Raw genomic sequence first — 24,242 nt, forward strand, 5'->3', positions numbered from 1 at the left:
GTCCTCATCTCTGGAACATACGCTTTCCTCTATGCTCACTGGTCTCTCAGTCTTTCTTTTCCGATCCGCCTTCTCCAAGATGACATTAGCCGAACCGACAAGAACACAACGATTGTGGAGTTTGCACTTATCACGCTCCTTTTCGTAATGGCAATGACCACTAGAAAGGGCAACAAAACAGTCCGCTTGGAATGGGAGGACGGAATTGAACCCTCGCGTGAGCCCTTGGCCAGTCTGTTTTCCCTGGCTGTGTTTGGCTGGGTTGATGCCATTGTCTACAAGGGCTGGAAGGCTCCAATGGAAATGGAGCATGTCTGGAACTTGCTGCCCAAGGACAAGGCCGCTGCTGTTATTGCTGATTACCGTCAGATGAAACGAACTGGTTCTCTTGCGGTGCATCTGCTCAAGTACTTCAAGCGGGACTTGCTGATTCAATGCGCTCTCGCCGTCCTTGCTGGCCTCTTCACTTTTGCGCCAACCCTTCTTCTGAAGGTAATTCTCGAATTCGTGGAAGACTACAATGCAGGACTGGAGAAGACAATCGAATTCTGGGAAGGCGAGAATACAGAAAAATCGGGTAGCAACCTACCGATTAATGTCATCTGGCTTTATGTCATTGGCCTTCCTGTAGTCGATTTAATACGTTCATACGCCGATAACCAAGCTCTCTGGATTGGTCGAAAGATCTGCATCCGTGTCCGAGCACTTATTATCGGCGACATCTATGCCAAAGCACTTCGTCGCAAGGCTTCCACAGGCAAGGACAAGGTGCTGCTTGATGACAAAGTTAGCCCTCCAAAGGAAGACGAGACGCAGAATGGCTTTGTTGGAAAGATTAAGCGAGCCTTGAGCATGAAGAAGGACGATAAGAAAGCCTCTCCCAACGATGCCGAATCTGCCAACGAGAGTATCAAGGACGACAAGAAGGACGATTCTGCTGATGAGCAGGCCAATCTGGGTACTATCATCAACCTCATGTCTATCGACAGTTTCAAGATCTCCGAAGTCACTGCGTATCTACACTTTCTGTGTGCTTCCGCTCCTACGCAGCTGGTTATTGCTGTTGTACTGCTCTGGCAGGTCATGGGTCTCAGTGCCATCCCTGGTATCATCGTCATGGTCCTTCTCCTGCCTGTCAACTACGGTCTTGCTCGGGGTTTCACCATCACTTCGAAGAGAATTCTTGCAGCAACCGATAAGCGTACTAACGTAACCAATGAAGTCTTGCAAAACATTCGCATCATCAAGTACTTTGCCTGGGAACAACGCTTTGGCCGTATCATTGACGAGAAGCGTCAACTGGAACTCAAGGCTTTGCGTTCGAGGTTCATGGTCTGGGCACTGGCTGTAGCTATTTGGAACTCCGTGCCCGTTCTCATCACCTTCTTCTCGTTCCTTGTCTACACAGTTGTCGAGAAAAAGCCCCTGAAGCCATCCATTGCCTTTACAGCCATGTCACTCTTCATGCTCCTCCGCGTCCCTCTGGACCAGTTTGGCGATATGTTCGCCCACGTCCAGGAAACCAAGGTTTCTATCGATCGTGTGGAGGAGTTTCTTCAGGAGGAAGAGACCGACAAGTATATCCAGCTTGGCTTGGATAATGTGGATGACGACGGTGTCAGGCGAATTGGTTTCAACAACGCTACTCTTACGTGGGGTAGCAAAGACACTGTTGCTGAGGATAGTGCCCGTGCTTTCCGACTCATGGATCTGGACATTGATTTCAAGATCGGTAAACTGAATATCATCGCAGGCCCTACAGGTTCCGGAAAGACATCCATGTTGATGGGTCTTCTTGGCGAAATGACTTTGCTTGAAGGTGGTGTTTACTGTCCTGGTGGCCGCAGCCGAGAAGACGTTCACCCCGACCCTGAGACTGGTCTCGCCAACACGATCGCCTACGTCGCACAATCCGCTTGGTTGGTTAATGCAAACGTCCGCGAAAACATTCTCTTCTCTGCACCATTTGACGAGCAACGGTACCGCAATGTCATTGTGGCTTGTGCACTGGAACGCGACCTCCAGATTCTCGACCACGGCGACGAAACACTGGTTGGAGAAAAGGGCATCACACTTTCTGGTGGACAGAAGCAACGTATTTCTCTTGCTCGTGCTCTCTACTCCAACTCTGCCCATCTACTACTTGACGACTGTCTGAGCGCTGTTGACTCGCACACCGCGCAATGGATCTTTAGCAACTGCATTCGAGGACCCCTCATGAGGAACCGAACTTGTGTTCTTGTCACACACAACACGACCCTCTGTGTTCCTGCTTCGGATTACGTGGTCCTGCTCGAGAATGGTCGAGTTGATATCCAAGGTCCTTCAGCTGAGGTTATTGCTTCCGGCAAGCTTGGTGAGGAGATTCAAAAGTCTCATCCCGGCTCAGCCAACCCCTCGCGCATTCCTTCTCGTGTCCCCTCAAGCGTCGGTGATGATGAAACCACCGTTAACGGCCAAGGCGATGCTCTCGATGGCGTGGATAGCTCCAAGAAGGACGCTCAGAACAAACCCAAGAAGGATGCTATGGAAGAAACCAAGGCCACTGGGTCAGTCAAGTGGCCCGTTCTCAAGCTGTACCTTCAGTCTATGGGCCCTTGGTGGTTCTGGATTGTTGCTCTCTTCGTCTTTATTTCTCAGCAGGTTTCTGGATTGGCCACCAACCTCTGGGTCCGTGTATGGGCGAACCAATATGTCAATGGTACAGCAGAGTCAAAGGTCACCCCGGCTATGTACTCTTCTACACAATTCAATGCTGTCGGCTTTGCCAACGTTGTCCGACTTGGCTCTGTGGAAGATATCAAGTCTCTCGATGGGTCCATTTCTGCGCAAGATCACCCGCATGGGGTCAACGCCATGTACTACTTGAGCGTTCTCGCCGCTATCGGAATTGCCGGTGCCCTCGCAGCTCTCTTCAGAGATCTGTGGATCTTCCTGGGATCGTTGACGGCATCAAAGGGCATTCACGATCGGTTGATAGCATCTGTGACGCGAGCTAAGTTCAAGTTCTTTGATGTTACGCCACTAGGCCAATTGATGAACCGATTCAGTAAAGATCTGGAGGCGGTCGATCAAGAAATTGCACCTGTGGCAATTGGAGTAATCAGCTGTGGCATTTCTCTGATGATGACGGTTGGCCTGATCGCATACATCACACCCAACTTCTTGTACGCCGCTGCTGGTATTGCTGTTCTGTTCTACCTCATCGCCGCTTTCTACCTCCGAGCTTCTCGTGATCTGAAGCGTCTTGAGGCAGTTCAGCGCAGTCCTCTGTTCCAGCAATTTGGAGAGACATTGAGTGGTATGACAACCATTCGAGCTTATGGTGACGAGCGACGATTCATCCGAGACAATTTGGAGAAGATCAACACTCAGAGTCGACCCTTCATTTACCTGTGGGCATGCAATAGATGGCTGGCCTTCAGGGCTGATCTTGTGGGAGACTTGGTGGCCTTCTTTGCTGGCATGTTCCTTATCCTCAACCTTGGTAAGACCGATGCAGGTGCTGCGGGTATTTCTCTGAGCTACGCATTGAGCTTCACCGAGAGCGTTCTGTGGCTTGTACGTCTTTATGCCATTAACGAGCAAAACATGAACTCTATGGAACGTATCAAGGAGTATCTCGATGTTGAGCAAGAGGCAGAAGCTGTTATTGAGGACAGCCGACCCCCAGCAGACTGGCCTCGTAAGGGATCGGTCGAGTTTGTGGACTACACAACAAGTTACCGAAAGGAGCTCAACCCTGTCTTGCAGAACATTACACTCAAGATTGAGCCGCAAGAAAAGGTTGGTATTGTTGGAAGAACAGGTGCAGGCAAGAGTTCTCTGGCTCTGGCAATTTTCCGGGCGCTAGAGGCGGACAAGGGCAAGATTCTCATCGACGGACTCGAGATTGGCAGCATTGGTCTTCAGGATCTCCGAGAGAACATCACTATTGTTCCTCAAGATCCCACACTATTCCACGGCACGATTCGAAGCAACTTGGATCCATTCGATCAATACACAGATGATCAGATCTTTGCTGCGCTCCGACGAGTACAGCTCATTGGTCCGGATGAGCCTCTAACATCACCACCTACGCCTACACAAACACCTGGCTCACCAAACTCACCGACTACCAAGACCAACAAGAACATTTTCTTGAATCTTCAATCACCAGTTGCAGCATCCGGCTCAAACCTGTCACAAGGACAGCGCCAGCTTTTGTGTCTTGCTCGAGCCATGCTCAAGTCTCCCACAGTGTTAGTCATGGACGAAGCCACAGCATCCATCGACTACGCCACCGACTCAAAGATCCAAGAAACAATCCGCGAGCTCACAGGCACCGTGATCACAATTGCCCATCGACTAGCAACCATTGTAGACTACGACAAGGTGCTGGTTCTCGATAAGGGCCAGGTGGTTGAGTATGCTCATCCTTGGGAACTCATCAACAACAAGGATGGTACATTCCGAAGTATGTGTGAGATGAGTGGTGAGCTGGATGTTCTCCTCAAGGCGGCGAAGAAGAAGTGGGATTCTGGACGTTTGGTGGATGTTGATCCATAGGGGGAGAAAGAGAAACTACCACGTATAGAAGAGGAGGATTAAAAGTATGAGAGGAACGGTTTCCGGGATTCAGTACTTGTATATTTGTGGTGATGAGCCATGGACTTGAATAAAATTATAGAAGGCATATGCCTATAATTATGAGCTCTGAGCATTGACTGGTGCTGGGTGGTGCCTAAAATGTTGTGTGTCGCGAGTCTAAGTGTATCATGATACGTGGTAATGTCTAATGTCATCAAAATGAAGCCATCGTCAACGCCAAAGTGGGTCCGGAAAGTGGATGAGATCTTCTCCGCAATTCGGCGTCAAGATTGCATGAACTGGATATACCCTGATACTTCAATAGTTTAATACAACTTATCGACGTAGATACTGTATAGAGTATGTGTCTATTCATATAAATGTTTCAATAACTGCATCACCCCTGCTCACTCAATGCAGGGCAAGCATGACTCTCAGGCAGCACCAGCTTTACTGACAAGGGTACGTATCTTTGCTTTCGTCACTGGGTTACAGACCGATTCGTTGGCCTTGACGACTTGACAACATAACATCAACTCTAGCTCTTGTCTTTTAAAATAGTTTCATTCGCTTGCTCGTATCCCCCCTCTTGTTTACTCTATTTCTCGTCACCCCTCATTTTCCACCGCGGCTTTTTAGCAGTGCTTCACAGCCAATACTTACGTGTACCGCTGTGGCGAGGTCGGATTGGGCACGTGCTCATCACTCCATCAGGATCTAGACTTGATCACCATCTCCGACTTTTTATATCGTTCTTCATCAACCCGTCAAGGGCGATTAACTCTTTGGCTGTGGGAATATCGTCTAGTATGGCATCGCAGCGAACGTCACAGACTCCTCCGCACTTGGACTCGGAGAGCGTGACGAGTGGTCAAACGTCTACTTCGCAAATGCCGATGCATCATTACCCAGAGGATCAACGACAACAGCAGAATGTAACGCCTTATACGGACCGCTCAGAGGATGATCCGCCTCCGAGTTACACTGTAGTCGACAATGAGGGGCCTCACGCGAATCCATTTGACCTGTTGCCTACCAGCTCATCCTCCCTTGGTCTGCATCCCTTCAAGGGAACTTCCAACGACAAAGTAGTCTACTATCTCGACAAGCGTCTTGATACAGACCCTGAATTTCTCGAACAGCACATCTCAGAACTCGCTAAGGAACCACCAAGACCATACGTTCGCATTCAAGGTCTAGGCCGCAAACCCAGCAAAGATGGAATCGACTTTGACATCCACATTGAACTCACGCCCCTGTTGTATCAAGAGATGGCAACTCGTCGTTCATGGAGACGCATACGCGCCGTGAACAATTTCGACAAAGTGCGCCGCGGGACAACGACTATGACACGCGCACCGGGATTCGGAGGGAGTGGACCGCCAGAGGAGGGCACACCGGGTGTTGCGCAATGGTGCTATCGATACTGTGCGAGCAAAGCCGGTCTAAAGGTGTTTGTGCTAGAGCGGCGCTTGACGGGCTGGGATTTCGCCCTCGTGGGGTCTAGGCTGGAGAGTTTGGTGCGGGGGACGGGATATCGTGGGGAAGTCAACATTACGTTTCCTACGACGAATGCCCGCGTTGAGATATACAACCGCTGCATAACCAATCGATGGCGCCTCACACGATGGATTGTACTTTTGTTTTATTTTACTCTCCTGTGGATATTCACTTGGCCGTGGGTATCGCTGCGAACGAGGTGGTACGAGACGGTATTCGTGGAGTGGTCGTTAAGCCGACCTGACAGACAGGGAACGCTACGATATGCATGTATGAGTGAAGATCAGTGGTTCAGACTCTGGCGACGGCCCATTGAGCAGGCCATTCGGACGAGGCGGCGAGGACGGTTGAGTCGTGATGATATAGTGGACGAGTGTGTTGCGCCTGGGGCTGAAGACTCCGCGAGGGGGATGAGAGCGGGATTGGAGGTTTTGCAGCGGACGTTTGGATGGGGAGGAGATGGAGAGGGGAGTGGAAGACATTCGCCGTGTATTTGATGGTGTTTGGGTTGATGTTAGGGGCATTAGATTGAGCTCGCTCCTGGGGTTTGCATGGAAGCGTTGGCGTATTAAGATTGCGTTGCCTTGCATTGGTCTTTAGTTATGATTCATGATAGTTATTCCCAACTCAAAATGTTATTCGTTTGTGTTTTAAGCTGTCATTCTGGGTTTGTTGTGCTGCTTAACATCACCTTCTCCCAATGTGCAAATGAGTCACCCCTGAGACGATACCACGAATTTTAAGGGTCGGCAGGCGAGAGAGAAATGCCAAAAGGCCTCATAGTACAAGATCTGAATATCCGAGAGCCAAATTGATTCCCTCAGCTCATAATTAGATATGCTACTGGCGAATTCGATATTTTGAGCAATGGTCCAGGGTAGCTCTTTTCTTATCTTATCGGCCCCTCCACCCCACCAATGTCGCTCACTCATCATCTACACATCCCTTACCAATCTCATTCATCAAGTTCAAGCCGACTTATACTGCAGTCACTCTCTCTTTTGGCATTCATCGCATTTTATCTCACAAAATCAGGATAGAGGCTTGAATCTACAGCCGCCACGATGACTGAAGCGGAGATGAGTTCCAGCTCAAGAAGAATACTGGCTGTGGCCCTTGAGAATGAGACAGCAGTTTTGTCAAAGTTGGTCAAAGGTGAGCTCACTTTATCTAGATGTACTAGTGGTCATATCTACGAAATATGCACTGGGATTATTCACGAAAAGCACGTTTACTCACACATCACAGACCTCACAGGATCAGCCCCAGAATCACCAGATCCCTCCCTCGGCATCGCAGGCACAACTCATAGCCTCGCTCTCAAAACACCATACTATTCCACCACAGTTCCCATCTGGCTTGATCTCATCGCCTCACCTTCTGAATGGTCAGAGTCATTTCTCTCTCCCGAAGCCGCCGAAGTGCTCGCCGTGTTAGGAGGTGTAGTAGTAGTCTTCACCGCAGGTCCGATTTCATCGTCAAAGGATCACCCGGCAAAGGAACTAGTAGAGCACATCGGCAAAGTCCTGAAGAAGGGACTAGGAGGGTGGGAGTGGGATGGCGTAGGACTAGCTATCGGCGTGGGCGGAGATGGGAATGAAGAAGAATGGGATGAGATCTGCGCAGAGGCTGGATTGGAATTTGTGTCTCTTGGTGGAAAAGGCGATACTGGTCGTAACGAATTTGGCGGTATGTTGAGTCTATCGCTCACAGAGAGTCACTAACGAGGAACAGAAAAAACTGGTGTTGCACGAGTAAAGGAAGCCCTCGAAGCAAATGACTGGTCTCAAATTGAAGCACCACTCTCAGATTCCGAGTTCGGCGACTTTGAAACCAGCTCAGCCAAAGCAGACGAAGACGACAAAGAATTAGATCCCCAAAAGATGGGATTTGGCTTTGACAAAACAGATTTCGAAGGTCTACGACGCGCCATATGGGAGTCCAGCCAGGATGTTGAAGAACCCTCAGAATCCAGCAAGGCGGAGACTAGCAAGGAGGGTGCTTCTGGGGGAATTGGGTTAGAGGACCTGGATGAGGACGAGATCGCCAAGATCGAGAAGATGATGAGAAAACTCCAAGCTGTAAGGGAAGCTGGCGAGGGGATGGGAGAGGAGCAGAGGAAGAGAATGGCGGCCAGGGCTGTAGAGGAGGTGATGAGGGATCTCTGAACTGGAATAGGTAACATGTGAATCCCTTCAAGACGAAATGATTCCTGAAAAGAACGATTGGCGCGTCGTTTCCAGAGCATGATGAACTCTAGTCCTCTCATACCTGTTCAATGATGCCCATACACCACGCTGACTGCCAGTCTGAATACCTGCCAAAGCTGATACCCCCACGAGTGGCACGATAGCTAACCTTGATCTATATGCCGAGTCCTCTGCGGCCGTCAAGGCATCGACATAGCACGGCTCGCTTACCGTGCCGTTGCACCATAGTCACATCGTACAACTCAGATCGTGATCCACGGACCGGGTCTTACGTAGTACATATCCAATGCTGGCGAGACCCTTTGGCTGGTATGTATGAGACCCAAGTCTCATGGCATTCGACAAGCACCATGATATTGGTAACCCAAAGTTCAGACACGCCTCGGTCCATTATAATCTGTACAAACCTACTGACAGTGGTAACACTGAGTTGGAAAGTCAAAGCGTGTTGCAGTCTCGATCCCACATGTCTTTCCAGCACAGACACCTCCCAATTTAGACAATATGCAACGCATCGTGGCATCAGGTACTCCGCTCAACCTTGTGCTGTTATGGTAAAGTTTTTGTAGATCGGCATGGATCGTGACATCCAGATCACCGGACTCAACACCGCGGTGACATGCTCAATAGCTCTGTAGATAGCTTGGTGGTCTTGGGCGGTGTCGTAGCTTATGCAAGGGAGAGATTCTGAGATTCTTCCAAGAGTCGCGGGCGTCGACTAATATGTCATAGCTTGTTGTTAGTAAATAAACTTGTCCCCTATCTTAAATCGACCGCTTGAATTGACGTGACTCGACTCATGGAGTTGGCGATCGATTAAACGGGGTCAGAGACCAAGTGAGGCCGGAAAGAAGCGACCCCGGGTCCAAGGGTCCACCGGTGATGTTGGTTAAGCCAGATTGAGACTGCGGTTGAGTCAATAGTGAATCCATTGAGAAAAGCCATGCCATGATAGACGACGTCAAAGATCTCAGACGCCCCATTTTGTTAGTCTGGTCCGTCCCACAACCCTTGTTTGGCGCATGTTGACCAAACAGGGGAGCGACTCACGTTTCAGCGCGTCTTGCGAGGTAGAAACGTGAACGTGCTCAGCCGGGGCTTCAGCTGTCCTTCAAAGCGGTGCAGTTGAAGGGCATGATGCTGAGAGTCCCATACCGGTTAGTTAGCATGAGCCGCCAAGCTTGTCATGTTACCAACAGCGTCTGAGAATTCGTATCATTGTCATGCCATGTCTGGACAAGTTATTCTTAGGATCTAGGGATGCTCTAAGGGAGATATCTCCTGAGTGGTGCATACCAACTCTGCAACAGATGGAGGACTGCAATCAAGTGGTCAACAAACGCGCTCGACGCGCTGCCATCCCCGCCATGGATGCATATGCATATCGTCTCCAGTATGAACTTTGCCGCCATTGGTAGGATTTGTGATTCGTCATGCAGGTTGTCGGTTGGACTTTTCGGATTTGGTCAGAGGATTGATAAGTCAGTTTGACTGCGGCCATGGGTCGGCCAAACTCGATCGACAGTAGGGTTTGTCGAACGGTGCTCATTCTTGTCTGTGCTTTCTGACCTGAGAAGCTGGGAGTATGAGAGCAAACGTCTCTGGTGATGATGTGAGACGAATAAATATAGCAATGGTTCTTTCGTGGTGCAATTGGCAATTGGCTCAATTGTTCATCAAGAATCCTCTATACTTCGCGGTGTTGTTGTCAAACGCAAATCCACCAACCACAAGCTCTCGTGTGATATTCCGACATTTATGCAAGCACAATTCAGTGGGCACCGACTGCGAGTCTCATGGCTGCATGCTCCTAGCTTTACTTGGTGAACACAATTGCCTCGAATTAAACCCCGAAAAGCCCAGAGCTCAAAGAAAAAGAGAGCGAGTTTAGGGCGATTGACCCCCTAGACTTGATCGGGTGAGGTAAAACTCCAACACTGGTGGACCCAATGGCATGTGGCCGCTGGCGGAGACATGGCTCAACGCTGGTTGGCTCTGTATCATGCTGATCCTGCAAGGTACCATGCCCCAGATGCACATCCAGGGGTCTAAGTCAGGGGTAACGGTGCCAAAACTGGTAAGTACCAAGCTGACGAAGAAAACAATTCAACATGCATCTCTTGTTTTCTGATCTATCATGTCGGATCTTTTATGTCACTCCGGACGCGCCCGGGAAAAGACTCGGATCCGGCAAAAGAAGAGAATCAATGTCTCTGAAGCACCATTTTCCTGTCGTCCATCAAAGGATGTTGTGTGTGTCAATGCTTCATGCTTACCGTAGTAAGGGCGAGACTTTTCGTATCACAGCCACAACCGTTGAGGCTTTGTTATGGTTGCAAAGATCAGAGCCAGATGGCGGTGGCCGTAGGACCGTTCATCGCTGAAGCCGGTAGTCTCTGAATAGTTTCATTCTGCTTCCCTTCAATACCCTATTCATTGTTAGCCAAGTCGGAATAATCTGGTAGACGCTAAAGTTGCCAAGGCGCGACCGACTTTTGGCCCCAACGTCAGGCTGATTTTGCTTGAACAAGCGTCGATCGCAAGTGTTTCGCACAAGAGAACCACGAGAAAAGGGGTCAAGAGAGAAGATCACACAGTAAGCCGTGTTGTGGCCCACCAGATGACGATGGATTGAACTACTGCAAGAACAGGGTCTCAGCATACACACCTCTCACAACAGATCCCGAACATGCAAGTCTTTCACGCCGACGAGACATGCCGTGGCGTGGTGGCATTGCTGTGGTACGATCTTTCGCTGGATCCTTTGATGCAGGTACGAGTACAATTCAGGAAATCCGTGTCATACTTGAAGCTACCGATGACAGCGGAGGCTTATTTCTGAAACGAAAGACAGAGTTTATGACGATAAACCTGACTTCGAAAACTGTATTGTAGCTTGCTTTGTAAAAATGTTCTCTGAAAAGAACTAATGGATCCAAAGATTCCGCAGAGAATGTCATCGTGTTCCCCTTTTTGGATCACCCCTGCAATTGTTGACATGGGAGTTGTCGGAACGTGGAGCCAGCAGATCTGACGAGATTGTTGAAGAAGGATGAGTCAGGATTAACAATGTGACTGGCGAGGCTGACTAGCATAAATCAGCATCTTGATGGGAATTGGAGATGCAATTGTTCTAACAATTTTCATAACTGAATAACGAAAAGAAGCAATGATCCAAAACCATGGGTTGTGTTTCTCGAATTCTCGAAACCAATTGTGGATCAAGGGAAGAGTCAATTGGCTGTGCCACTTACCATTCAACAAATGCAACCACAATTTGCCAGCATAAGCGAAAGATATCGCATCTTCTCTAAAGATAGTGCTGAAAACCGATAGAAAACCCCTAAAGAAGTGCGACATAAGTGAAAACCATTGGGAATAGAGTATTGTCGGGCAATTGAAGGGAATCCATACTGCCCGTACCCGCATAATGGAGTACCGGATGGCATTGCTGAAGTCCCGAGTCAATTCTGGCCTCCCAAGTCTGGACTGACGGCACGGATTTTCGGCGACAGTCATACGTACCGGTACTCTTCGCTAACTGAAGACATTACGTCAGATGTGGTACAGTATCAGGGCGGTTTGAAGGTGCGAGATTGAGATACGTGGCTGAAGACACAGAAATCTCCTGAAGTTATGGATTTGCTATTCGCAACCGAGGGAAGGGTGGGAACACGTGCCATATGTTTGATCTTCGCATTGCTCATGCGTCTCCTTTCGGTAAAAGTTTGGGATATTCACATTGAGAGGACAGGATTCGGGACTTGAAGAACGTTAGGACTAACAAGACAGACCAACAGCAGGGGCCTGTTCGAGACGTCAATTGCCTGTTACCAGTCAGCATGCAGTCATTGGGCCAGTTCGAAATCTTGCGGGATGATAAACCGATGGCCCGGGAGCTTGACATTTGTCTGGCTGGCTGAGTCTTCCGGCTGTCATGTTGCGGGTCTGATGATCAGCATCCATCATGACAAGTCCGACCATCAAGCGCGTCATGTCGTATTGGTTCCTGTAACCTTGACAAACAGGTTCGTCCGGTCTGATTCGAGCTGACTTGACCAATATCAATCTCGGTATTGAATAGAGCAATATGATTTGATAACGTCATGTAAAACTAGAATCGAGATGGTCAAAAAGAAGTGTGGCGCCAGCTGAAGCTATCTGGTGACGCCTTCCCTCCTTGTCAGACAACTGTTCGATGGGGTAAGACCGGACCGTTTCTGGGTTGCCTGTTTTGGCAGGAAGAGCTAACGTCAGGAATGGCGGCCAATAAGGAGTCAAGTTATGGAGGGCACAGAACCCTTTTACCGCTCCGTCTTGGGGGCCGTTTACCTGTCGTCCCCTAAAACGAACCCACTATTTTTATTGGCGCGTACCTTGCATTAGTGTGCATAGAGGAATGATCCAATAAATTCTGCATATCTGCACAACGCACGTCTATGAAAAGCTTCATCTCTGCACAACTTCACCCAAAGAGCCCACCTCAGCAAGGACCTTACCCCTGATGCAGGTACCGTGCCCTACCGATACTACCCAACTGAGGAATAGACAAACTCTCATTGACGCTTCAACTCCACTCCCGTACTTCCGACCATTCAAACTGTGCGTTTATTCAAGTCCTCGCCGCGTCCTTGCGCCTGGTCTTGGCCGTGACTTTTTGGTGTATCCGTTTACTGCAGCCGTCAGCCACATTGAATTCTTTGTTGCATGATGGATACCCTGGTCTGATGTCTGGGACGAGAACGCCGATCGTCTCTCACGATGCCAGTGCCAGTGTCAGACGGATCGAACTTGACACAGACTCAGAGTAGCGAAGCCAATGTGACATGGCAAAAACAAGATGAACTCAAGAGAAGCAAAAGTAATTAGAGGTTTATGATTGACAATTGATCGCACGCCATGGAAGCTGAAGCACAAAGAACGACGCACAGGTAAAGATGCCGACCACCCAGAGCTAATTCTTCCCCAACAGCGGCAGTCTCGCGGGGCCCCTGGATGCTGATCCAGGGTTTGAACCACAAGTTCTACCCGGCCTCTGAACTTTCACACTTGCCAATTGTGGTATGTCTATTCTTTCAGGCTCATGGTTGGATGTCACCCAATCCAGGGACGGCACTGATTTAGCATATCTTGGAACTATCTGACGGACCGAAGTCCGGACAAGTCTGGGCCAAGAGACAATTGATACGAAGAGAAATCGAACCGGTCACGACCGCTGGATGGATGGACAAATGGGTGGATGTCTTTGTTCTGTGCGTTGGGGAGCTGGGATGTTTGTGGTGGTGTCGGATGTGGACTCCAAGCATGGCTTGAGTGGGTGTGCACGCCAGTGGTTCTCGTCAGCCACTCGTCAGTGGTTTGTTGGCAGAGTCTTCGTGCAGTTTTGGCCCGCTATGGCCTGCTTTGTAGGCCCCTCCCTCGTACACATTGTGCGGGCTGGATGTGACACGGTTGGCTTTTTCCACAAGGAAGGGCCTGTCTAATGCTGAGAATCTGATGTGATGGACGAACAAGGACGAGACAAATTACTTATCTGGAAGAGATCGCTTATCTGGAGGTTACGCTGCTGACTTCAATTGTCGAACCAAGAGACAAGGCTGAAAAGGAGGTCAATTGTGAGTTACCTTTTGTGGCGACACGACAAGCTATTGCTAGCTGATCTCGCAAGTTTTGGTTAGTTTGTGCTAACTTGGGCACATGCTGGCGTCGGGGCGTAACGTGTTTGAGGCCTTCGTTCTTGAAGGAAACTCTCGAGTTGAGAAGAGTCGGACTGGCTGACTTTGGGGGCAGCGGAACCAGGGGGTAAAAAGAGAGAGACGATGACTGGCTAGGCTTGGGATCCATTGCTGGGCTCGGGCGACTTCAGGGCTGCAATGCATCAGCCCCCTGTCGCCCTCACCAACTGCAGACCAAACACGGCGGCGCTGTGGTTTGTAACGGTCCCGTCGCTGCCCCTTGGCGCGTTAAGCTGCTGTCTACCCTCCACCGAAGCGTATCACGACCGCCCAGTCAGGAGACGGAGGTATCTGGGGCTAGGTAACTCTGTCAAGCCACTGCTCAGGTACCCGCACCTCTGTCTTTGACGCCAGGGTACATTGAGTCGAGGTCCCATCCTTTTTCCCTTTTTCCAGTTTCTGAGCGTTTTAGCACCGCGCCGTGTCCCCACACTACCTGCTAGTGGTGGTACCTTGGTCTGAGTCCTGTACCTTTTCTCCGATCGAGGTGCCCGCCTGTGGAGGGGACGGCAGCAAGAGGTGCAGGCAAAGGTGCAGGATTAGCCACTAGGTACAGACAGGTAGGCCTCTAGACTCTGCCGGCAACGGCTCTTCTCCTATGAAGACTTCCCCCCATCCCCGTCCCCGTGCCCCGTCCGTTTCTCTTTTCCATCTTGCATCGCCAGTCCACACTCCTTGTGACCGCTTCTTCCGCTTCTTCTCCCTCGCCTTTTTGTTCATTCTTTTCTTTCCTTAAGTCACTCTCTTGAATTATTCAATCTTCAAGCCAATCTTCGGTTCCCGTCACTCTTTCCGGGTCCGTTCCTTTCTTTAGGCTCTACCAAGCTCAAACAGCTCTTACACCAGGATCGTTTCCACGTCCACAACGTTTTTAAAACGCCCAAAACCGTTCGAGACCGGCACATCCGCCATCACGATACTTTATTCTTACCTCCTTTTTCTGTTCTGCAGATCAAGGAATACACTCTTTATTTGAACTGACTACCGAATTAACCGTCATTCACTACGCTCCTTTACCGACTCGTCGATTTTGGCATCGCCGTCTTTTCTGTCTGATACTCCAGCTCACTTGAACGCGTCTGCATCAAGTGTAATCGACGACAACCGCTTCACAGCATCCAATTTCGACCAGTTTCATTTTATTTTATAATTTCAACCTGCATCTAGTGATCGCATCTCGCGATCTACTTTTTAGCAATGGCCACGGAGATTGAACACCCCATGGCCTTGGGCAATGTCCCTGAGGTCACCACACCCAACTCAACATCTTCACCATCTGTCCCGACCCCTGTCTCAGCCTCCATGAAAAAAGAGACACCATCTCCCTCTGCCTCAGCCGCCAACAATGCTTCACGACGACCTCCCCGCAAGAGTACTCTCACTCAACAGCAAAAGAACCAGAAGCGACAGCGTGCTACACAAGATCAATTGACGACATTGGAGATGGAATTCAACAACAACCCCACGCCCACAGCCACCGTCCGTGAGAGAATTGCCGAGGAAATCAACATGACCGAAAGGTCTGTTCAGATTTGGTTCCAGAACAGGTATGTGACAGGATGGAGACTTGTAGAATTTCGCTGACAGCAGCAGACGAGCTAAGATTAAGCTGTTGGCCAAGAAGAGTCTGGAGACTGGTGAAGACATTGACTCAATTCCCGAATCAATGCGAGCTTATCTCGCTATGCAGGCTATGGAATCTGGCAAGGGTCTCGGCGGAAGTTATCTCGGCCGTACTGGACTGCTACCCTTTGGTCACGGTAACATGATGCTCGGTGGCGACCAGGGAGGTCAAGGTAAAGTTTGTGAGTATTTCGACCCGTCATGTAAAACGGTGTATTAACTGAACAGCAGTGATTCATCATCTTACCTGCCGATCCCTCAGCATTGGAAAATGGACTCGAGTTGGACAAAACACGATGGATCTCATCTAATTTCTACTCACCCGACAAGTGCACCATGACCTACTACATGAACAACGAGCAGGCCGGCTACAAGATCGAGTACCCCTTCTCCTCCATCAAGAACATCTTCCTCGAGAATGGCGAAGGAGACCCAACCAAGCTTGGAGGGATTGTCATTGAGTTAAACAGGCCCCCGAACTTTTTCATGGACTCATCTCCCACCACCAACGGATTCTTCCAGTGTGGTGATTTCACAGAGGATCTTCAAGCTACCCAGTGTTTGGTTCACCACCTCGGTGGAAACCCCAAGGTTCTCAGTGGCCAGCTAGCCAAGTTGGTCTCGCTTGAGTCTTTCATGAACCGTCACAACCCTCACCCCTACAACGACCCTCACGTCCTCTCCGTCTCGGCTCCTGTCTCCCCGACCGCCCCGACCCTCAGGTAGCAGCCCAGCTTTCAAACCCTCATGTCGGCATGTACCAGGAGCAGTGGGGTATTCACCAGATGCACTCTGGTTAGGCGGCCTGGCCCTGGCCACAAGCGTCAACGTTCGCGATCAGTTCCTGGACCTGTTGATTTCGCCATGTTCCAGAACCAGCCGATGCCTTCCTTCTACATCCAACCTCCTGGAGAGATGCCTCCTCCTCCCCAGCACAACCCTCACATCTTTGCGCCTATTCCTCAGCCTCCCGGAAACAATATGGCTCCTAATCTGCGCATTGATACACAGGCAGGATTCGGCCTCGACATGCGTCAATACCCCATGTCTGCCACCACTGCTTCTCCTGCCGAGTTTCCTCCCAGCCCAGGCTTCTTCCCCCCCGGTCCCGAGGCTCCTCAGTCGAGCTACAACACACCTTATAGCAATGGTTTCCTGTCACCAATGGTTAACCCCGACACAGGTGTTCCCACTTCTGTTTCTCCTCTCCCATTCAACAGCCCTGGCGAGCCTTCCATTCTGGAGCAGTCACCTCCCATGTCAATGATGGGCCGCCCTGGCTCAGCTGATTTGTATCCCATGAACGACGGATCTTGTGCTGTTTCGGAGGATGGAGCGAGCCTGAATGAGATGTACTCTAAGCACACCATCAACCTGCCCATGCACACAACCTCGCCTGGTTTCGTGCAACACCAACAAGCAGACCTCGACATGGATCAGCTCGTGCAATTTGACGCAGTTGACCCCTCAAGCCTATCTCCCGAGGCAATGCCCCAAGCTCACCAAGGAAACTAAAAGAGTATAGGGCGGGTATAGGTGTTGGTGGTGTTTTATAGTATGTCAATCATACCAGGGCGTTTGGGCAAATTATACCATTGGGATTTCCTTTTCTTGTTTTCCGCCAGCTTCATATAGGCGACTTTCCTTGTCATCTTCTCAATTCTACCAAACTAGTTTTGATACCGATGGTGTCAGTTTGGTCGATTCTCCCCACTACGGCCATGAATGAACTTGCATGACGATACACTTCTTTGACATCGGTCATGTATGTCGGGCACAACACAGCGATCGTATAACTCTTTCCCGCGTTGAAGTACTTTCATTTTAAATCTTTTACCGCGACTTGTTTATTTCTTGGGTGGTCTTGTTCAACACTTTCCAACCGACTGACTCTGTCATTCGGCTTCATTTTCCTTGAGCAGCGTTGCCTGACCACCGCACGCTGCCTTGGACTTAATTTGCATACACATTGTCTCTGTAAAAGCATAGATGATGCTGTTTAATATTTCGATAGCTTGTTTTCTTTGTATCACGTCGAAAGTTGGGGAGAAGCCCCGGCGGCTTTTGTTGGGTTTATTATTCTAATGGTGGGCTTTGGGATATTTTTCTTTGTCTGTTTTTTGCTTTAAGGTATATTGGAGTTTATGAGCAGCTGGATTGCTGTCCTCGGTAGGCGTCAACTGAGACGTGTACTTCAAGGGAAGCCTACAGTTGGACACGAAGGCATGGGTATTTTTATAGGGTGGAATTGCTGAATAAAATGGGGTTATGTTCATCCTGAGTTTGCCTGTATGACTGAGTTGTGTGATTGCGTGACGAAGCTTGAGGCGCGTAGTGACAGGCTGTGTGAGTTGTAAATTCCAGGGACGGATGACTCGGAGGTAGGATCGTTGTGAGAGAATGTTACAAGGCGCAGTCTTGGGTGACATGAACGGACTCCGAGGAGACCGTGATGGGTAGAGGTACAGAGATCAGCATGGCTGAGTATCTGGCAAGTTGGACAAGACAGATGCAGATGTGATTCACGGGAGGAGGACTTGTATATAAATAAGCAGTGTACTGGATCGTCTTACAATTACCACAATTTATTAGCCAGAGCATGTCCCATATTAATGAGGTGCCAATATGGATGATTAAAGGTTGGTCAATGTCTTATAACCCACGTCGTGACTCGGCTCACTCGGAAGATGTGCGAGTAACAACGGACCGTGTAAGAGATTTGTACCACCAGGGCTGAGCCGCGTATCCTCGAGTACTGAAACCTTCCAGTCTTGATGCCCACCCGTTTTATCTTCTCCTCACTGTCTTCAGACGGCTGCGCATTAAGCTGCGTATATTTCGAGGCGCAGTGAGCTATGATTGGACTTGGATTGCACGTGTGTTAAGTGTTGGTCAGCCTTTAGAGACAAGAATAGACTAATCTGGGGTCTGCTTCAATCCGTCACTCAGTGTTATTTCCCCAGGTCTTCAATCCCCAGTGTTTTTAGATGAAACGGACTCAATGCATGAGCTTATTTTGTCGCCAGATTGGATGGCTTGATTTAAGCTACGAGTTAGCGACTTGGCTGGAATCAACGGTGCCAATCAGGGCGAGCTTGTACGACGCAAAGTCTGTTACGGTACCCGCGGGGCTGCGAGTATTCCAAGTGATGATAAGTACATGCTGCGCCTCAATACACATCGTCATGCTTGCAAAGTGTAATTCGTGAGGGGAGCATCAAGACACGACGAGATTCCGAAGATCCGGATGGGATGAATTGGTAGTGAAGGATAGCAGAAACTATAGTGAATTAGTGGGCGATAACGCTTTGTATGCGGAGATTGAAGGATTACGAATGGCAGGCGTAGCTTACAGAACCATCCTTGGCTTGGAGTAAAGGCTGCTTCGGGCTGTATACGATCCCCGTTGCCCAGCCCAGCCCAGCCCAGCCAGCCTAATAACTCAATTCTGACAAAACATCCACATTCTCCAACTCCTCCGCAAGTCGTCTTATTCTCTCGTTCTCTTTCTTCTCTCCTGGATTGCATCAGAAACCTTTCCTAGGTTATCATCTCGTTTCAATACCGCTCCAATCTAACTAAACCCGGCGCGTCCCCACGACCACTCCACAGCTCGAACGTTTATTCCAGATGCTACCGCCGATTCAACGGCCTTAATATGGCTCCTCCGTACCCCAGCGATAATAGCGGGCGACGTCCTTCGCAACCGAGAAATGACACCGATGGTGAAATAGCTCGTGATCTCGCTGCTCTTGATGAGCGATATCCTCGAACTTCGACCAATTTCTCGAGACCACGGAATACAGGCCGCTCTTACACAGACCCCAACAATGATCATCCGCGACGATCTTCCGCCGATGATACAAACGTGAGATCTGGATCGAGGTCCAGAACTAGACGACCCGATGATGATTCTCGTCCACGAGCGAGTGGTCCTTACGAATTGCGACCGATTCCTTCGAGGACGGAATTGTCGACTGACCAACCTCCCGATTCTGCGGACCGAACCGATAAGGAATTGACTTCGCCAGTCAAGACAAGTTTTGGGTTCGGCGGAAACGGTACCAAATCCTCAGTGCGCGCCGATATAAAGAAATATCTTCGAGAAAGACGTCAGCGAAGAATTGGACCTGGCGCAAAACCAACATGGAAAGACCGCACCAAAAGACAGCTTGGAGAGTTCCACCAAAAGGTCATTATCGAGACAATTCTTCGCCAAAAACCCCTCGAACCTTTACCGGATGGCCGCCATATTCCCCTCAATCCACCGCAGCGAAGTGCCAATGGTCTTATCGACGAGCGTGCAGGAAAGCCATACTGCAGCAATTTCATCCGATCAAGTCGCTACACTATCTACGATTTCTTCCCGAAACAGCTCATCTTTCAGTTCAGCAAGCTTGGAAACTTTTATTTCCTTGTTGTTGGTACTATTCAGATGATTCCTGGTCTGAGTACTGTCGGACGATGGACCACTATTGCACCCCTGGGCGTATTTGTCGCATTCAGCATGGCCAAGGAAGGATGGGATGATTATAGGCGCTATCGACTTGATCGTGTGGAAAATCGAAGTGAGGCTTGGGTTTTGACGGATCGAACTGCGGAAAAAGGCCGCGTGAGACACGCTGAGAAAATGAGGAGGAAAAAGGAAAAAGTGTCTGAGAGTGGTGAAGAGCACATGCTTGATGATCTCGAGTCAGGCACCGCAGGTACTGCCAAATTGGGTGGAAAGGGAGATTGGACTTCGGTTCAATGGCAGCATGTTCGTGTTGGCGATGTCATTCGTTTGCGTCGAGATGATCCTGTTCCTGCGGATATTGTGCTTTTGCATGCCACTGGACCCAATGGCATCGCGTACATCGACACCATGGCTCTTGATGGTGAGACGAATCTCAAGAGTAAACAGGCTTGTCCTTTACTTGCCGAGCGATGCAACACTCTCGAAGGACTACGGGCGACACAAGCTACTGTCATCTCCGAGAATCCCAACCTGGACCTTTACAGCTACGATGGTCGAGTGACTGTCGACGGCGAAACTCTACCACTGTCCATGAACAATGTCGTTTACCGCGGATCCACTCTCCGTAACACGGCTGAGGCCCTCGGTATCATTGTGAACACAGGCGAGGAGTGTAAGATTCGAATGAACGCCAACAAGAATGTCCGCGCCAAGAAACCCGCTATGCAATCCGTTATCAACAGGATGATTATGGTCCAGATCTTCATCGTTCTCATGCTCACAATGGGTCTAACCATCGGTTACTACCTGTGGCGAGATCGAACTGAAGATTTCGCTTGGTACATCAAGCGATCTGGTTTCTATAATGGCAGCATCCCCTTTAAAGAAATCTTCTTTGGGTTCATTATCATGTTTAACACACTGATCCCCTTGTCGCTGTATATCAGTCTCGAGATCATCAAGCTCGGGCAGCTATACTTGCTTCAGGATGCGGATATGTATGACCCGATATCTGATACGCCCATGGTTGCGAACACGACTACTATTCTCGAGAATCTGGGTCAAGTCAGCTATGTCTTTTCTGACAAGACGGGTACTCTGACGGAGAACATCATGCGCTTTCGCAAAATGTCGGTCGCTGGTGTTGCATGTCTGCATGATATGGACGTGCAGAGAGACCAGGAGGAGATGCGCCGACGAATTGAAGAGTCGGAACGACCGAAAAAGGGTAAAAGTAAGGCAAGCTTTTCTGCGGCAAAGAATACAGGCCATGTCAAGACTTTCGACGGAAACGATGATACAAGTGGAAGCGGATCTCGACCAGAACCTATCCGAACCATGTCGACAAGATCTGCAAGCCATTGGCAATCCACTGTCAACACAGCTGAGAACGCCGACATGAAGACGGAAGATCTGCTGGACTACATTCAGAGGAAGCCGAACACTGCTTTCTCACGAAAGGCAAAGCACTTTTTGCTGTGTATTGCTCTTTGCCACACTTGTCTTCCTGAGAAGACTGATGATGGCGACATCACATTTCAAGCTGCTTCGCCTGATGAACTTGCTCTTGTTGAAGCTGCTAAAGATCTGGGATATCTGGTCATTGATCGACCTGCACAAGCTATCAAGTTGGAGGCCCGAGACGCAGATGGTTCTCCGTACACCGAGACGTATCAGGTGCTGGATGTGATTGAGTTCAGCAGTAAGAGGAAGAGAATGTCGATCATCATTCGCATGCCTGATGGACGTATTTGCGTCTTTTGCAAGGGTGCTGACAATGTCATCATGCAGCGTCTGAAGTTGAGTAACCTTGCTGAAGAAACTGCAAGGAATATTGGTCGTCGGTCAAGTCAACGAAGAGCTTCTCGGCAGGACCAGGCGTTGCAGCGGATCAATTCCCAAAAGAGCGTCAGTCCTTATGGTAGTCCCTACGGAAGCCCTCGCAATAGTTTTGGTTTCTCCCGAGGCGAATCGTCCAACCGAGAAGGCCTCAGATTGAGCTTGGGACGACGTTCAACAGATCTGAAGCGCCTATCGCAGCAGCTTGCTCGATCACCTCGCACTTCAACCGAAATGATGAGCCCTCGACAGAGTTTTGCCCAGATGCCCTCATTCGACGATGCTGAGCGTAAGATTGACGAATCAATGGCTGCAAATGAAGGCGCCGTGTTTGAGAAATGCTTCCAACACGTCGATGACTTTGCCAGCGAAGGTCTTCGTACTCTCCTGTACGCTTACCGCTACATTGACGAGGACTCTTATCGCACTTGGAAAGCAAAGTACAGAGAAGCCGAGACAAGCTTGGTCGATCGCCAGGAACGCATCGAAGCCGCTGGAGAGCTTATTGAGCAGAGGTTCGAGCTTGCGGGAGCGACAGCAATCGAAGACAAGCTTCAGGAGGGAGTCCCAGACACCATTGATAAGTTGCGTCGCGCCAACATCAAAGTCTGGATGCTTACGGGTGACAAGCGAGAGACGGCTATTAATATTGGTCATTCTGCTCGTGTGTGTAAACCTTGGTCAGAGGTTTACGTTCTCGATGCGACTTTGGGTGAACTGAAGGAGACGATTACCGCGACTCTCAATGATGTTAGCCGTGGTATGGTTCCGCACTCTGTCGTGGTTGTCGATGGACAGACACTCGCTAAGATCGACGAAGATGATGAGCTGTCTCTTCTGTTCTATGACCTTGTTGTACGTGTTGACTCTGTCATTTGCTGTCGAGCTTCCCCTTCACAAAAGACCAACCTCGTTCGCTCGATCCGAAGATACGTGCCCAAGAGCATGACTCTGGCAATCGGTGATGGTGCGAATGATATTGGTATGATCCAAGCTTCTCATGTTGGCATTGGTATTTCTGGTCGCGAGGGTTTGCAGGCCGCTCGAATTTCGGACTACTCAATTGCTCAATTCCGATTCCTCCAGAAGCTGCTCTTCGTTCATGGCCGATGGAACTATATGAGGACCGGCAAGTATGTGCTTGCAACTTTCTGGAAGGAAGTTCTGTTCTTCATCGTACAAGCTCATTACCAGCGCTACAACGGATACTCTGGCACGTCACTGTACGAATCATGGAGTTTGACCGTCTTTAACAGTGCCTTTACGTCACTTCCTGTTATTCTTCTCGGTATTTTCGAGAAGGACCTTCGTGCAGAGACGTTGATGAAAGTGCCAGAGTTGTACACTTTTGGTCAGAGGAACCTCGGATTCAGATTCTCGCAGTACTTTGCATGGATGTTCATGGGTGCTGCGGGGAGTTTTGTGATCTGGTATTTTACTTGGTGCGTTTACGATAAGACGTTCTATGATCGGGATACAAGTATCTTTGCTATGGGCATGGTTAGTTTCACTGTTGCTGTCATTTTCATCAACATCAAGCTCTTGTAAGTTCTCCGATGTGCGTTGTTGAGCTGTACTAACTCTTGCAGGATCCTCGAAGTACACACCAAAACTGTCGTTACCTTTGGCGGCTGTCTGATATCTGTCGCTGGCTGGTTCTTGTGGATGCTGGCCATATCAGGCATCAAACCCAAGAGTTTTGGTCCTTACATTGTCCGCGACGCTTTCATCGACAACTTTGGTCGCACACTACAATGGTGGACGCTCGTGTTGCTTGAGCTTATCGTGCTCATCGTCATTGATCTGGTTGTTCAAGCTATTCGACGAGTCTACTTCCCTGGAGACCAAGATCTGATGCAACGAATTGAGAAAGATGGCAATGTGGACAAAGTCTTTGGAGATGGCAAAGACGCTGAAGAAGGCGACGGTGAAGCAGAGAGAATTCTCTCAAACCAGCCAACGCCAGGTGTTGACAGAGTACAAGACAGAAGACATCGCGGGAGCCACGATGATTATCAGCCGAGGTTCACAGCGACTGCAGAAGAGAGGGAGAACCCAATGGAGCAATGGCGGGGATGAAGGAGTTTCTTTTGTTTGGGTATATCCACGGATGATTAAGGTGCCTCTTACGGGAATGGCTGGACTACAGGCGCTGGAGTTGGAATGGGATTGTGAATTGGTTAGTTATAGGGAGCGTGCGTATGACGTATTATTGCATTATTATAGTGTATCGAACGAATGAATGAATAGCCCATCTCTCATTACGAAGGCTTGCCATATCTCGATGTTATACGGGGCTCCCCGCTTCGG

General features: G+C 49.6%; 7 protein-coding genes across 7 annotated transcripts; 6 read left to right on the forward strand and 1 right to left on the reverse strand.

Moving 5' to 3' along the window:
• Positions 1-4,723, forward strand: FOXG_09082 (ATPase). Its single transcript, XM_018388118.1, has one exon. It carries the CDS (start codon positions 148-150, stop codon positions 4,546-4,548), a length of 4,401 nt encoding a protein of 1,466 aa, XP_018246126.1. The 5' UTR covers positions 1-147; the 3' UTR covers positions 4,549-4,723.
• A 193-nt stretch (positions 4,724-4,916) lies between these two features.
• FOXG_09083 (uncharacterized protein) lies at positions 4,917-6,730 on the forward strand. The gene is made up of 2 exons (XM_018388119.1): positions 4,917-5,031; positions 5,112-6,730. Exons 1-2 carry the CDS (start codon positions 4,984-4,986, stop codon positions 6,564-6,566), a joined length of 1,503 nt encoding a protein of 500 aa, XP_018246127.1. The 5' UTR covers positions 4,917-4,983; the 3' UTR covers positions 6,567-6,730.
• Positions 6,731-7,006: 276 nt separating this feature from the next.
• Positions 7,007-9,429, forward strand: FOXG_09084 (uncharacterized protein). Its single transcript, XM_018388120.1, has 3 exons — positions 7,007-7,224; positions 7,318-7,758; positions 7,804-9,429. Exons 1-3 carry the CDS (start codon positions 7,134-7,136, stop codon positions 8,235-8,237), a joined length of 966 nt encoding a protein of 321 aa, XP_018246128.1. The 5' UTR covers positions 7,007-7,133; the 3' UTR covers positions 8,238-9,429.
• A 1,539-nt stretch (positions 9,430-10,968) lies between these two features.
• On the forward strand, positions 10,969-11,121 carry FOXG_09085 (uncharacterized protein; the record flags this gene model as incomplete). Its single annotated transcript, XM_018388121.1, has 1 exon — positions 10,969-11,121. The coding sequence occupies one exon, from the start codon at positions 10,969-10,971 to the stop codon at positions 11,119-11,121; it is 153 nt and encodes a 50-aa protein (XP_018246129.1).
• Positions 11,122-15,089: 3,968 nt separating this feature from the next.
• Positions 15,090-18,237, reverse strand: FOXG_19987 (uncharacterized protein). Its single transcript, XM_018400250.1, has one exon. The coding sequence runs from the start codon at positions 18,064-18,066 to the stop codon at positions 17,719-17,721; it is 348 nt and encodes a 115-aa protein (XP_018246130.1). The 5' UTR covers positions 18,067-18,237; the 3' UTR covers positions 15,090-17,718.
• Positions 15,212-17,152, forward strand: FOXG_09086 (uncharacterized protein; the record flags this gene model as incomplete). The annotated part of the gene is made up of 5 exons (XM_018388122.1): positions 15,212-15,561; positions 15,608-15,819; positions 15,869-15,918; positions 15,968-16,359; positions 16,438-17,152. The coding sequence occupies 5 exons, from the start codon at positions 15,212-15,214 to the stop codon at positions 17,150-17,152; spliced, it is 1,719 nt and encodes a 572-aa protein (XP_018246131.1).
• Positions 18,238-18,930: 693 nt separating the features above from the next.
• On the forward strand, positions 18,931-24,211 carry FOXG_09087 (phospholipid-translocating ATPase). Its single transcript, XM_018388123.1, has 2 exons — positions 18,931-23,476; positions 23,522-24,211. Exons 1-2 carry the CDS (start codon positions 19,296-19,298, stop codon positions 24,009-24,011), a joined length of 4,671 nt encoding a protein of 1,556 aa, XP_018246132.1. The 5' UTR covers positions 18,931-19,295; the 3' UTR covers positions 24,012-24,211.
• Positions 24,212-24,242: the final 31 nt, after the last annotated feature.

The sequence above is a fragment of the Fusarium oxysporum genome, chromosome 9, assembly GCF_000149955.1.
Source record: "Fusarium oxysporum f. sp. lycopersici 4287 chromosome 9, whole genome shotgun sequence".
NCBI classification, from domain to species: Eukaryota; Fungi; Ascomycota; class Sordariomycetes; order Hypocreales; family Nectriaceae; genus Fusarium; species Fusarium oxysporum.

Coding starts and splice junctions, on each gene's coding strand:
- FOXG_19987 (XM_018400250.1), bottom strand. CDS start 18,066: ATGTCACCCAAGACTGCGCCTTGTAACATTCTCTCACAACGATCCTAC.
- FOXG_09083 (XM_018388119.1), top strand. CDS start 4,984: ATGCAGGGCAAGCATGACTCTCAGGCAGCACCAGCTTTACTGACAAGG. Junction 5,032..5,111: donor CACCAGCTTTACTGACAAGG/GTACGTATCTTT, acceptor CATCAACTCTAG/CTCTTGTCTTTTAAAATAGT.
- FOXG_09082 (XM_018388118.1), top strand. CDS start 148: ATGGCAATGACCACTAGAAAGGGCAACAAAACAGTCCGCTTGGAATGG.
- FOXG_09084 (XM_018388120.1), top strand. CDS start 7,134: ATGACTGAAGCGGAGATGAGTTCCAGCTCAAGAAGAATACTGGCTGTG. Junction 7,225..7,317: donor TTTGTCAAAGTTGGTCAAAG/GTGAGCTCACTT, acceptor CACACATCACAG/ACCTCACAGGATCAGCCCCA. Junction 7,759..7,803: donor TGGTCGTAACGAATTTGGCG/GTATGTTGAGTC, acceptor AACGAGGAACAG/AAAAAACTGGTGTTGCACGA.
- FOXG_09087 (XM_018388123.1), top strand. CDS start 19,296: ATGGCTCCTCCGTACCCCAGCGATAATAGCGGGCGACGTCCTTCGCAA. Junction 23,477..23,521: donor TTCATCAACATCAAGCTCTT/GTAAGTTCTCCG, acceptor TAACTCTTGCAG/GATCCTCGAAGTACACACCA.